We start from the raw sequence: 14,897 nt of genomic DNA on the forward strand, positions 1-14,897 counted from the left end.
CGGGGGGCCCCTGTTACGCCAGTGCCTATATCCCAGAAACCAACTTCAGATCTTCTGTCCAAGTCTTGGTCCTCTCCCACCTGGATGGTGGCAATGCCCTTTTGAAAGACCTTCCTGTGACAATCCCCGGCACACCTGAAATGTGCCCTGCATGCTGCAGCACGACTCATCAAAGGACTCTGTAAATTGGACCAAATCACCCAATCTGACCCTCATCCAACTGCACTGGCTCCGCTGCAAGCCCATAACATCTCCAAATCCTGCTGCATCATCTACAAGGCTGTCTCCCTGAAGTCCTCATGCTACCTCAGTGAGAAACTCACCATCTCTGGAAGCCTGCGATCCACCATAAATGAGTACATGTGCCGACTTGAACTCTCTTGGTGCAGGAAGAAAAGAACCAGAATCCTACACCCCAAGACTCTGTAACCTCCATCCTGTCAACATCACATCAGACTCACCCTCTCTTTTCTACTGTGTAGGAACTGAACCCCCTCGTCTTCAAGGAATGACTCTTCCCTAATGCCTAGGTTCAGACACCCTCCACACAGCCCTACCCTACCTGTGACTGGGTGATCTGCTCCCCAGTGTTTACTTTACTGATTTATTGTAGTTCCCCTACTGCCAAGTTGCCTTCCATCCCTAACCCCTTTGCTCCATCCCAGTTCCCTGGTTTCTCTGGTTGCCTCACTGTACTGTTCCGGCTATGATCGTAAAGCGCTCTGTTGCTTTCCCAAAGCTCTACGTTGGCGCTCAATAAATACCATAAAAATAATACAAATAATTCTCGGATTGTTCATATTCCTCATAATCGGAGCTTGAAGTGGGCTGGGGCTAGCCGGAACACTAACACAACAGGGACTAACAATATGTCGAAGCTCCCGGACCTTATTCCTCTGAACCTAAAGTCAATAAAATGAAGATGATGGACAATACTGTTCTTCCCCAGTAGGTGACACTAGCACCCATGTTTAGAATCATGTCATCCGTTTCATAGACTTGGCATTAGATTTCTTATTGTAGAAGTATTTTGTTAAAGCAGAATAATTTTTAAAAAAATGTATTTAGACATAAGAATCATGGATTTCTTACAAGAAATAGGTATAGGAACCTGCTTTGACCTATTATGATTTATTTTCGTAGTTTTAAAATGAGTATTTTAAGTCATATTTATATTTCTAAATGATGTTTAAAACATATTTTCAAATAAATGTTAAGGTAGTTATGAGCTGTTCTTTTTTGCAGCTAAATAGGTGAAAAAGAAGAGAAAACATACATTTGAAGAGGACAATAGGAACGGTTTAGGGTGTCTGCCACTGTGGGAGAGTTTAAACTGTGCAAAAGCATGGACCGGCTGCGCCTCTCCCATTATTGCTGCCTGCAGACCGTGACCTACATTAAACAGGCAGGTGCGCGAGAGCACCGCTCCTGTCCCACAGAGACGACCGGCATGCCTCCCTCCCTCAGCACAGCGTGACACGACATCTCTTCAAGAATGTGACAGCATCTGCTGCCAAGACACGGCGAATTGCCCCGAGCCGGGCTGTGCTGGAGAACGACCAGGCAACATGCCGCGTTCAGGCTGCACAAGGGCGGCGCCCGGCTCCGGAGGGGTGTGTCCCTCCCAGCTCGGCTCCGGAGGCGGACGAGAACTCCTCTGCGGCAGGTCACCTGCCAAATATTTGTTCAGCTCTGCACTGGGTCGGCAGTACTTTCCCCGTGCCGATAAGACGGCTGCTGGCTGCCCTGGCTCGGACCACAGGATCCGGATGAGAAGCAGAGTCGGGCGCTGAGGTGAGTCGTGCACCAGGGATGGAGTGACGTGGGACAGCGCGAGAAAGTGTGAGAGTTACCGAGCCGAAGACGAGAGGCGTGCTGTGCTGTATGTATGTATGTATGTGCCTTCACCAATTGAAGACGCGGGAGATTGGGGTGAAGCAGACACTCGTGAGAACAAGGAGAGAGAACGGGAAGTGGAATTACTGCAGGGGGGTGTGGGGGATATTGGCTGATGGGCGCAGGGGTACTGGCCGAGTTATAGGAAAGAACTGATGTGTTGACGTTATGTTATGGGGTTCTACTGTGCTCACTCAAATTGTATTGTCTCGTTTGGTTTTCTCGAACTATCCAAAGCGGTAAGGTGTTTAGTTTAATTGACACGTGTGGATGGTGGCAGAGGGGGCCATTGACGAGATTCACAGAAAGCTAGTGCTGTGAAGTAAATAAATAGTGCTTTAGGTTAAGTAGAGCATGCGTTCCTTGAAGCGATCTGGTTACGCAGGAAGAGTGATTGATGTGGGGTAGCGTATTATAGAAGGGGTGTAGGGTGGGTCGTTTAGGTGAAGCAGAACTAAGTTATTAAGGTGGAGAACACAGTGTACATGGGTTAAGTAGGAAAAGCTGTATTCACATGAAGCAGGGGCGTCCCTGAAGCTACACAGCGAGGGGTATCCAAGTGAATGGGTCTTGCTTAAGTGGAACATTAATAAGATGAAGCACAGCACTATTGTGGTAAAAAGAGGGTAGTATTGAGATGATGCCCTGCACTGTTGTAGTAAAACAGAAGTGTGGAGAAGAGAAGACTTGTGGTAAAACAGAAAGAGGCTTTGGGATGAAGCAGGACGAGGCTTTGGGATGAAGCAGGACAATATTGTGGTAAAAAGAGGGGGGTATTGAGTTTAATCAGTGCAATACTATGGTAAACCAGAGGGATATTGAGAGGAAGAGACTCATATTGCGGTAAAATAAAGAGATATACTGAGATGGAGCACAGCCCTATTATGGCAAAAAAGGGGGGTTGCGAATAAGCAATCGTGGTAGAACAGAGAGGTATTGAGAGGTGGAGGCCACTATTGTAGTAAAGCAGAGCGTTGCACTGAGATGAAATAGAGCACTATGTTGGTAGACAGAGAGAGGCAGTGTACCGGTGTGGTAAAAACAAGGTGGTTTTGAAAGAGCGTACAATTGTGGTAAAACAGTGATTCTGAGGTGAGGCAGCGCCCTATTATGCTAAAACAGGGGTATTGATTGTGGTAAAGCAGATCGGTGCTTGGATGAAGTAGAGCAACGCTGTGGTAAAAGGGAGGGGCGTATTGAGATGAGGACAGCACCACTGAGGTAAAACACAGAGAGCTGCTGAGAAGAAGCAGTGCACTATTGTAAAACCGAGGGGCAGTGAAGGGAGTTTAACACTAGTGTAGTAAAACAGACCGGTACCGGGATGAAGCGTGGCACTATTGTGGTAAAGCAGGGAGGTAGCGAGATGAGGAGGCCAATTTGTTAAAACCGAGAGTTAGTGAGATGTAGCATGGCAATATTGTGGTAAAACAGGAGGTGATTGTATGTGAATAAGACTTGGATTACATCAGAGACTTTTTCGAGTGAAACAGAATGTTTCAAGGTATAGAAAAGCGCTCGTTAAATTAAAAAGCATAACCATTGTTGCATGCGAAGCAGAGAGGCTTATTTTGGAGTCGCAGAGAGTGGCTGACGCGAAGAAAGAGCTATCGCGGGGGAGCGAGCGGGCTCCTGGGGGACGCAGCAGCGGTTAGGGCGTGAATGTGTCAGGGCATATAGTTGGGAGGCAGAGATGGAGCAGAGAAGGCCCGCCCCGCGTAGAATAATCCGCCGCGCAGCGTCCGCGTTCTCCCTCCCTCCAGCTCTCGCTTGGAAGTGGTCGGATTGAGCAGGAAACCGCAGTCACAAGGAGCCGCTGCTAACATTTCCTTTTCTTTTCTCCCTTCAGCGGCCGTTCCAGTGCACGCCGCATTATGTACGTGTGGGTAGCGTGTTTACCTAGAAATCCGACGAGCATTGTTTGAGCACACGGGAAAGAAAAAGTGTGAAACTTTCCGTCCTCTTCTGCTTTGGATAAGACTGGAGTGCGCCTCCCGCATCCTTATCTTCAGCGCCAGACAACTGCGCCAGAGTGCGCAGAGACGTCCAGCGCGTAAAGACGCAGGGAGGTTGAAAGGGTCATTTTCTGTTTTCCACACGAACCCGTCCGGCTACAGGCCATGCAGCTGCATACCACCGTGGCTGATCAGCGCCACTGGAGGTGACGGCCAAGTGGTGAAGAAATTAATATAATAACATGGACAATTCATACAAGTTATAAAACCGGTTTCTTTTTCAACACGAAGCTGCTATCTGCCGTCACCTGCAGAAATAGAAGAGACATAACTGGAAGAGGAGCCCGCGAATCTCACGGAATTTGACGTATCAGTATTTGAAAATTAGGACCACGACTTCACATTGGAGCAGATCACAGTAAAACGCCCATCGCACCTGTGGTGCATTGAAACACCAACAGAAAATAAATAACAAAAGGTTTTTTTTGTAGGGGTGATGCCAACAACGTGTCTTTAAGTTAGGCCAGCTATTGGTTCAACGCACTCTGCCACTGTACGGGCATGCAATTGACATAGGTTCAATGGGATGGGATCAGCCGGCGAATCTGCCCTTTCGGTGCTCCACCAGGTTGCGGCGCTAGAAAGGGCGCCATGGAACCTTTGTCTTCGAACATCAGTGCCGCCCAGATTTCACTAGGCCTTCCCATGTGATTTCTAAGGAGGCGATGTAGACTGAACTCGCGCCCTCCCCAAACGGACGCCAAAATGCACTTTTTCCGGAGTTACACCTATCAGATCCACCTGGAGCGGGACGCCGGCGACCAGCCAAGGATCCAAGGAATACGATGGGTAGGGATGCATGTTTTTCAAAATGATATACATCTTTAGTCGCTTCTTGTTTTCATTCGCCCATCTGAGCACCGTTGAGATATTCAGGACAGTTTCACATTCCACGGGGAAGATGCCGTTGGACCATTGAAAAGCTGGTGGGCCGAATTTATACACTATAGGACTAATTTACAGAAGCATTTTAAAATGGTAAAACCCCATTGGAAAACGCTCCGTGAATCAGGGCCTATATATATCTCAAAGGCATACCACATGTTGCACAAGGAGGGAACGCACAGTGCCTGATTTACAACAGGTTTTTCAATGGGGCTTTCCTATTGAAAAATGCGTTTGTAAATCTGGCTAAGAGTAGCTTGGTAACATGAGAGAAGACAATGAAAGCACAGGCTAGGAATATGCTGACAGGGGTGGCATGGACAGCTGGGATCTCAACTCTGCTCTCAACAGTTGTCTGAGTGCCAGCGGGTCCCTGCTACCAACCATTGGATTGTCAACTTTTAATTTTCACTACAGGGGCAGAAATTCCCACAAAGAGCAAAGCGAGGGAGCCAAACCCATCCCCATGTCCCTCAGAACAACACATTTTACACCAGGAATGGGGGGGGAGGGGCTTGGCAGCATTCTGCTTTAGGATCTCCCATTTCCCCTTACTACTTCCATATCCACCCACCGCCACGCCCCATTCAAGGCTCAGGTGGTCCATTGACGAGGTAGCCTTCCCACTTTGAAGTGAGCAGATCTTGTGTATTTTGCAAGATGCCTGCTAACACTTTACCAAGTCTGAACCCAGCAGGAGAGGAACCCCACATCCTGCCATGCCCAGTGATGAAACTGAGCACAACACTCAATCCAGATTCTTTTATTTTGCTTTTGTCTTTGATTGCCACAAGCAAATATTTGCATAATCTGCACGTGGACAAAATGACTACCCACTCTGCCTCCATTTACTCCACTGCTAAGGACATCGTTTTTTTTTAGTCCTTTCTCTTCACCACTTTGGTATATGTAGAAATATAGCATTTTTGGCAGGGTAATCGAGTCCTTCCAGTCTAGCCAGCCCGTTTCTTTCTTTGGACTACAGGTGTGCTGAACTCTTAGGGAATAGGTAAAGTTCCTGGCATGCCGAGTCCTCTGGGAAATGCTAATCCTGAGGCAGAGTCCTTGTGTTTCAGACCTAGTCTGACATGGAAGGACTCTGACCCGGACAAGCTGCCTTGTTGACTCCCCTCCGAAGACGTGCTGTACTTGATCTACACCTAAAACTCATGGGCCTGGGTCTAATGCTCACTTAATTGCTCGAGACTCCTGCACACGTCGCGCAGCAAAGCCCACAACCACAATCAGTCATTTTAGGGACTGATAGGCTTCTTATTTAATCTGTCCCCCCCTCACTCTCGCTGCATCCCTTTAGAATACAGCTGAGTCCCATGCAAAATTTGGCCCAGTTGTCACATAGCCTCTCACAGAGTACTCCTGCCCACGCATTGCAACTTGCACTGCATGACCAAAGCTATTGCATTTGATCAACATCACTCTCGGCCTTTTCATGTGGTGACCCCTAGAATAAAGCTAAATCCCACGATATGAATGTGGTCCCGCTGTCACACAGACTCTGACACGGAACTCTTCCTCATGTCTCTGCAACATGATCTGTTGCTTGAAACCTAGCCATTCCCTGCCTATCCTTGATTTGACAATAAGTGTACGCACATGTTGTACCACTTCCTGTCATTTACAGGCTCGCTCAGACTTCCTAAGGGAGTTCATCCACCGCAAGACTTCAAGGGCATACCAATGGCAGAAAGCTCTATAAAAATATCACCTAACATAACATAATAATCATCCCAGGGGTTTTGACGCGCTTTCATTTCCTTTCAACTTCAGGTTATTTACCTCCTTAAGGAACTATTTGCTCTCATGCGGTTCCAGCGGTTTCTGGGGCAGATTTACAAAAATGTTTTACAATTAGGGCTGTACCGAATAGCATATTTAGTATTCGGCCGAATACCGAATTGTTTTTCAACTATTCAGCCGAAGCCGAATATGAAGCCGAATAGTTGCTTCATTTAGTAAATCATGTTCCAAACTTCAAAAACACACTTATTAAAAAAACAAATAAAGCAACATTTTAAATGCATTCTATACTTTAATTTCTCCTCATTGTAATTAATGTAGCATCTTTATTTAAAGTCTAAAAGCCAGAAAAAAGCAGATTTAACCAAAATGAAGGGACCAAATTTACAGGAGATTGTTGTATATTCAGTGCCAGTTAAAGTAGGAGGCTTCACAAATGCAAAAGCACTGCCTTTGTGAATCAGAGGCATTGCATTCTCTATCCAGTTGCAAAGTTGATGCAGTCTAGTTGTGAAACTTCTTTGCAGCTCACATAGAAATGTATAAAATGGTTCATGTCGGCTCATGCAGGACACAAGTCAAGAGGAAATCTTAAATGCGTGAAGTCCATCTCACAACTATTCACCCCACCCAAACAAATTCTGCTTACTTTTCACATGCAAAAACATATGCAACTTATCATTCCTGATAAAGTATCAGATAATGTTAAACTCAGGACTCACGTCCTTAAAAAAGGGCGGAATATGACGTATGCAATGGGAAGTGACATGACAGGAACTGAAAGTATCTATGCATATTTCTTTCAGTTTGTCTTTTCCAATTGAAATAAGTGCACATTGCATATAAACATTTGCCAAAAGAAAAGATTTTCCTGTATTGTTACAGGCTAAGTATAAAGATGAGCATCTTTTAATGTCAAAGAATCTGTAACAAAACATGTCCTAAAGAGCAAATTACAATATAAGATAATTTTCAGCTGTGTGATAGCAATTTGTCTGGTCTAATTCTATTCAGTTTTGCAAACTGAAGTCTGAGTTCATGTTGCATTGTATTCAAATGCGAATGTCAGAGTATTCGGCAAGAGCCGAATAGTTATTTTTTTTTTTTAGCCAGAATTCGGCAGAATACTTACTCGAAGCTGAAGTTCGGTACACCCCTATTTACAATGGCACAATCCCATTGAAAAATGCTTTGTAACTTAGGCCTTCTGTCTTTAAAATGTTCTCAGCACTTTTGTTTTTGATGATGGTGATGACAACATCCTTTCTTTCAGCGTGCTGACCCAAGGAGACAACTACAGCCTGATTCTCAAAGTGTTTTTCAATGGCATCTACCGATTGAACACAACTTTGTGAATCAGGCCTGATGGTGGTTGGCCTAAAGACCCCTGGCCTTGAATTGGTCAGAATGAAAAAGCCTTTGCATATTTTTATCACAGGTTGGACACATTCCACTCCAGTCAGTGTTACATGTTCACACAGCTGTGCTTTATGACTCAAATTGGTGTGCATTAGTGTACCCAAACATTTCCAAGTTGATATTTCTGAACTAGAAAGCCCCATAACAAATATATTACCAGAAAATGGAATATACATTGTTTGGCATGAGGCAACACAAAGGTGTTTTTCAAAAATGCAAAGTTAGCAAACGGGTCAGCTTTCCTCGTGTATCAATTGTCGCGCTTAGAAACACTTGGGTACAGGCGCGTTATAAATGAGTTATCTATCATATCGTTCTTAATTGCATGATTGAATGCTTAAAAACGACATGTTCTTTATTTCACACTTGTGTTGGCTATGGTTCAATTTATGTGCATTTTTTACAGTTGTTTGTTATAAAATTAAAAGGGATTCACGCATGTGGCTTAAATCATGTAAAATCATAAACAATTCTATGTACACTAGGCAAAATGATAACCCTCAATTGTACCCTTGCGCCCCCAATTCGGTATATTACACAAATGCCATTGCTTCAGGGAGTAATATTAAAAGAGAAGAGGTGTGATATATCTGTCTGTAAAATTACTTTAAGGGAATAACTGTGGGCCCTTAAGTGTGTGCCGTTAGCGGTAACAAATGACGGTAACAATTATGATGGCGTGTTAATTAATCTATTCTTTAATTTGGGTTACATGTATATCTTTATTGTTGCCACTTAGAAAATGTCAAATCTGTTTTGATCCTTGTTGAATTATAGTTTTCTGTTGTTGTTGCTGCTGTTTTTTTTTATTTTTGCACAATTCGTGATGTTGTTTAAAATAAATATGTATTTATCTCATGAATCTGTCACAGGTTTTGGGAATTTCCTTTGTAGGAATTTCCTTTGTAGGCGGTAACCGAATTACCACCATTCTTACTGCTACACCAAATTACAAGCAGCAAGGACATTTTGGAGCAAATATCACCGACATGTGACTGGCAGTGTTTCCTCTAGAAAATGCAGGAATTATCACTGGTCTACTTACCCCCCGTGGTATTTCCTGCAATCCCCCATAAAGACATACACGACTCCCTACTACGGAATAATGGAATCCCATAGTGTGGCGGGTCCAACACCAAAACGGTTGCAGTAATGGCAGCATTGCCAAACTCATAATGAGGCCCATTATGCTTTGCCGCTATAGCCAGGGCTCTCCACTTACTGCCTCCTGGGTAGGTAGATGTGCTGTGCTTCTGAGTTCATAGGAAAGGCTTGGCTCCCTACACTTGCATAATAACTAGTCCACTGGGCCTGCATGGAACTTTCCCCTGGTATTGTTTACGTTCTTCCAATGGGATATTTAACTCCTTAAGTGCCATGGCCGAGTATGCTCGTCTTTTTAAACAATAGTTGTGCTGGGGATTGGGTAGGTTATCTGTCCCGAGGGTACTAGATTACTTTGGTTCTGTCTAATCTTTACATTTTGTTTTAATGTCTAAGATAAGAGCCAGGGACTAAGCACTAGATTTAGATTTTCACTATGTTTCGGTGAGCCACATCATTTGTTTGTGTAATTCGGTGCTATACAAAAAGCAATATTATAAAAAAAAAAGGATATGATGATCTCTAATGATGGGGAAACATATCAGTGATTGTTGACCATCTTTGAAAAATGCCAGTACCCCAAAGCAGTAGCTGTCTGAATGCTTCCGTTTTAGCTAATAATGCTAGGCAACAACAGGACAGGAAGATACCTCCATGCCACACCTCCTTACAGTGCCTCCGTGGTCCCTGCAAAGGCCAGAGTACTGCTTGTTCCATTTACAGGTGTGAAAGATGGCAGTGACATAATTAGGTAATTTGCACCCACAGTAGTCGCACAGAAGGCCTGTGCCCAAGCCCCTATGAAATGCAATGTTGGCACTGTTACGCTGCTGTTGCATAGTAACCCCCTCGAATGCAAGCTGCTTCTCTTTCGCAGGGTTCACGACCTGCCAATTTGAAGACATTGGGCCTCATTATGATTTTGGCAGTAAATCTGCGGTACACCTCCCTTTGAGGCATTACCACAGGATTACAATTGGTTGTATTTTTGAAGTCCATAGTGCTCCATGGGATTTTTTACAGATTTACTGTGAGCATCAATATTGCATGGTAAATCCACCAATTTGTGGGCATATAGTGGAGAATTTACCATAGGCTTTTTGCTGGAGGTGCCTCACAAATGCCTATTTATTAACTACACAAAAACCTAAATGATAGCCTTTGTTGGTTCTTGTTTGAGCTGGATATAAGTGCAAGTAAGGTCCTATACAGCGCAAACATTTATATTACTATATGTGAAGCTCTGTTTTACGCTCATGCTCTTGACTCATATATACTCATTTATATGTTGCTTTTCATACAGTATGTTTCTGAATGATGTTTCACAATGCTGTTGCCTTGCCATTCCTGCTGACATATTGCCACTTATACGTTCCTCATATGAAACTGTGATTTGTTACTGAGGATATCCAAAGGTCTACCCGGTGGGTGGATGTTTGTTGCAATGTGTGTCTGATGTGAGTAGTACGCGTGCATGTTGATTTCTTGTTATCAATGTTCTTGTGGTTTTAGCGTTAGGCTTGGGGTGGCGGTAGGGGGATTGCAGGATACCGACAGGAACATGATACTCGCTAAAATTCCCACTAGCTCAAGGTCAGGCGCACAGGACTCCTACGGACAGAACATGGATATTCAGGATTCAGGTGGGGGTTGGAGGGTTTAGGAGCAAGTGTTTTTTCTGTAGAGCACCTGGATTATTGGAGAGTGGTGATGTAATGGAGGACCAGGGTGGTACATTTCTCCATAGATGGCTGTGTATTACTGTCATCACGTTTGTATACAGTACATAACATTTTTACCACAATAACCTAATCATGCAAACAAGAGGACATGCATTGAATGTATCTTTGACATATCTGACAATTGTGCATGTAATTGCCCTGCAACTGCATGTCATTCAGTGTGCAAGTGTTCTTCAAGTAAAGTATAGCAGAGCCCTCAACTGTAGACAGTTGCCTTAGGGGTTGACAGAACATGTGTAATAACCATTCCCCCTCTTGCCCCACAAAACATAGGCTACAGCTGAGTCCCACAAAATATTCAGTCCAGCTGTCACACTATCATAGCAGTCCTCGCTGTGCATGAACCCATTGTTCTGTCTGATTTTTATAATGTTTTAAACTAGTCAGATGTGCTAGTATTGAATAGTCGCCGAATTCTAATTACTATTCACATGGAATGGAATGTCTTTTTTTTATTTTCATGTTTGCACAGACGACAGTCTTCCGAAGGGCCTTCACCCACCACAGTGCCTCAAATCCATAACGATGGCAATAGGCGCTGTAAAATTTCAAATAACATAAACAGCTAATTGTCAAACAAGATAGTGTTACACTGTGACAATGCGTTGCAACCCCTCCTACCACACAAAGTATCCCCTCTTCTACATATTTAAAAATGGTCATATCAATTGTTTTCTCACTTTTTGAAAGTTACACTATGTGCACTTCTTAAGAGGGTCCTCCCTTTCTCTTACTTCAGGCTGTGTCTAAGCCTTTACCCTATAGAATATCTGTCATTTATAGTCACTCTGTATTTTCAAATTGTAAATAGTACGATTAACGATATTTAAAATGTATTCTTATTCTAACAATGTACCATTAAAACTGTCTAGGTAATGTAAAGAGGTGGCTAGCTTTATCATCCCTTCTGCCATTGGGTTAGGCGGCAGTGACAGAGAGAGAGGTGTGGCATGTGGGTCACAGATTCGAATCCTATAGGCGATGCATGCCTTTCAATTTCTCATGAGGTTGAAAACCTACTAATATTGCATTGGGTGAAAGGAAATGTATCAATTTTAGGATATTTCCAAGTGCCCGCCTGCTGCAGAATACAGCGGCTTCTCAACACCAAGGAAACATAGATAATAAGCACCAAAGGAGAGGAAATATCACATTGTAAATTGTGTGATTTATTAGAGTAGAAAGGATCTTTCAGCCCCCTTAATGGCAGATTAAAGCTGCATTCCTTGTTCTTTGGTTTTAAATAAAAATTATATTCAATTAACTCTTTTATTGTAGGGTATTTGTTAATGGTTATTCTAACAGAGTACCCATATAAATGTTAAGATAATGTTAAATTATGTTGCCTTTATCATCCGTTGTACTATAACTCAGTGGGTTAATGCGTCTGTGACAGCGAGTTGCGTAGCAGAAAGAAAGGACCTGAAGAGTTGCTCAATCTCGCCATGGGAAAACTCGAGAGCTTGGCTTTAAGCTTGGTGTTGTGAGGGGCTGTCGCGCGCGTGATGTGATGTTGCTGGGGGCAGAGCTAATTCGTGTTCCTTTTACTGTTTTTAGAGAAACGGAAGGACGTTTTCTGCCCAACGCCAGCGTTCTTTGTTCATTTACAATCCCATGTACATCTGAGGTCAGATTTGCTGTGACAACACTCAGCTGCTTACACAATAAGCAAGGAAATGACAGATAATTAGGAGTTGAAACTAACCCCAAATCCACAAGGGAGACACTTGTATTGGCAAGTACAAAATCCAGTAGGAACATTGGGGGATTTCCTGATAGGCTGGTGCTTCTGAAGGCAGGGGCGCCGCCAAGGGGTGGCCAGGGGGGGCCACGGCCACCCTTCTAGAAATGCTGCCCCCCCCCCCAATTGGCCACCCTGCGAAAAAGCAAGCAACACCTTTTTTTTTTTTTTCGCACTGAACTGTGCATGGACAATAACATGCACAGTTCAGTGTAGGGTTGTAACAGCATACCGTTATAAATGTCATTCGCATGAAATAACCGTTATCTCGTTTGCAACGGTACATCGATTGAAGTTGTGCACGTGTACAGTGCACAAACAATGCTTGCAGGGCTGTAGCAGTTGCTTCTGTTTTGCATTCTCCACTGTGCCTGGGACTGGAGGCGGAGTTTGCCCGGGGCTGCTTGGATGTGCCCAACGCATAGAAAGTCAGAAAGAGAGAGTTACAGGTGTCTGCAGCGCAGTCCTCCATGTAGGGCTACTGCTACACATTATAAAACCTCTAATTTAATTAAAGTGTCCCAGCCAGCCTGAGCCATCACGACCCAGTGTGGACTCCTGAGTGCAGAAGATTATTACTGAAGATCTTTCTGTGAGGAAGAACAAAGCTGAAGACAGGAGGGTGTTGTCGGCTCAGAGGATCGGGCTAATTGCATGTGTAGTGTTGTCACACTGGCCATGTCTGGTGCTGTTGTGATGCAGCACAGCACAGAAAGAAAGGTATGTGTTTTATTTTTTGGTTTTTTTACCCGACCAATTTAGAAGCTAATTTATTTACATAGCTTCCCATGGGCAGCCTGCATAAGTGCCTGGGTGCCTCTCCTAACATTTTATCCTACTGAAAAAAATGCTGGTGTTCAGTATTCTTTCAGTAGAACAAAACGTGGGCTTGCCTTGCAGCAGTCCTCTCCAGTCCAGTGACTGCCTGGAGGCCTTAAGCAAGTACTATTGGAAAACGAACTGATCTGATCTTATCTCTACAGATCAGATCAATACACAGCTCGTTTTCCGATTTGCAAAATGCCAATCAGATGTACCCATGCAATTGCTTGCAAGGCCGCTGGACCATCATCACCAGGGGCTGGCGGTCACAGGGCTTGAGAGGAACTCTGCTGCAAGGAAGGCAAGCCCCACGTTTCATTTAATTGAAAGCATAAAATTAAAGTAAAGTTTGCGTTAATGTCCTTAGTTGAATGTTCTTAACACCGTACATAACACGCTGGAGGTTTGTGACGAATCTCCAAACCTAAGTGAGTTTACTACACAACGTATTTTATTGTGCGTCTTAAAGCGCTGAAAATAAAATGGGTAATAAATAGATAGTTTGCCTTTTGCATCTTAAAGTTTAACATTCAGGATGTGGAAAATAAAGGTACTCTGATATTATTTTATCTCAACATGCTGCTATAAGGATAAAAAATAATAATTTGCCATTTATATAGCTACGAACGACCTCGGAAGGATGAAAGGCGGAGTTTGGCCCTGCCAGGATTCGAACCTGCGTTAGCAGGCTCTGCACGGATGTCAAAGCAAGCGCTCTACTCGCTGTGCCACTTCACCGGCTATAGAGGATATACATGTTGTCATGATGCTTTATTATGCAATTTGTGTATGTTGCACGTAAACTCTAAGACAGTATTATTGTAGGCCTCAACTCCCAAAACTTTATTATTTCTTCCAAGTAAAGCATGAAAGAAGGTGGTTGTGCCTAAATTGGAGAGTGCGTTAAAATCCCTGCTTTGCTGTTTAGCATAAGCGTGTGATCCTGGGCAAATAATGCAATCTTACCCTGACTTCAACTGCAAAAATTGGAGTGCTTATCAGTGATTATGTTTCGCCATTACAATAGAACAGTTTTAATAAGTGTAGGGACACATGGGTGTACCCTGGTGCTCCTCTGCTAGTGGCTCCAATACTGTCACGTATCATTGCATGATTGCTGCACTGGCCTCCCCCCTAGTCTCCAATCACTTGATTTGACAGGTAGAAAGTGGGCCTCATTACGAGGTTGGCGGTAGCCGTGCCTCTATGGCAGGCACGGCTACCCACAACCTCGCTACCGGCACCGCCACCCGTGAATGGGCACTAACCCGGCCCATTACGAGTTGAATGGGCTGGTAATTGCCCATTCGCAGGTGGTGGTATTACCGGGCTCCTCAACCCCATTCTGCCCCATAGGCAGAGTGGGGATGAGGAGCATGGATGCACCGGCACTGTTTACAACGGTGCCGGTGCATTCGCAAGTTTCACTCGCGGGTGCCGCACAGCCCGCCAGGTCAAACCTGGCAGACTGTCAGGCACCCGCGAGTAAAACTCGTAATTTGGTTGTACGGTATG

General features: G+C 44.2%; 1 protein-coding gene across 1 annotated transcript in view; it reads left to right on the forward strand.

The window, feature by feature from the left end:
* Positions 1-1,514: 1,514 nt before the first annotated feature.
* RAPGEF3 (Rap guanine nucleotide exchange factor 3) overlaps positions 1,515-14,897 on the forward strand; it is a 764,587-nt gene continuing 751,204 nt past the window's right edge. Inside the window, exons 1-2 of the mRNA XM_069653198.1 lie at positions 1,515-1,794; positions 3,746-4,700. Coding sequence (XP_069509299.1) covers positions 4,617-4,700 — 84 coding nt within the window. The 5' untranslated portion in view covers positions 1,515-1,794; positions 3,746-4,616. The remainder of the gene's footprint in view (positions 1,795-3,745; positions 4,701-14,897) is intronic.

Source organism: Ambystoma mexicanum, chromosome 3q, assembly GCF_040938575.1.
Source record: "Ambystoma mexicanum isolate Mex_15411 chromosome 3q, UKY_AmexF1_1, whole genome shotgun sequence".
Classification (NCBI taxonomy): Eukaryota; Metazoa; Chordata; class Amphibia; order Caudata; family Ambystomatidae; genus Ambystoma; species Ambystoma mexicanum.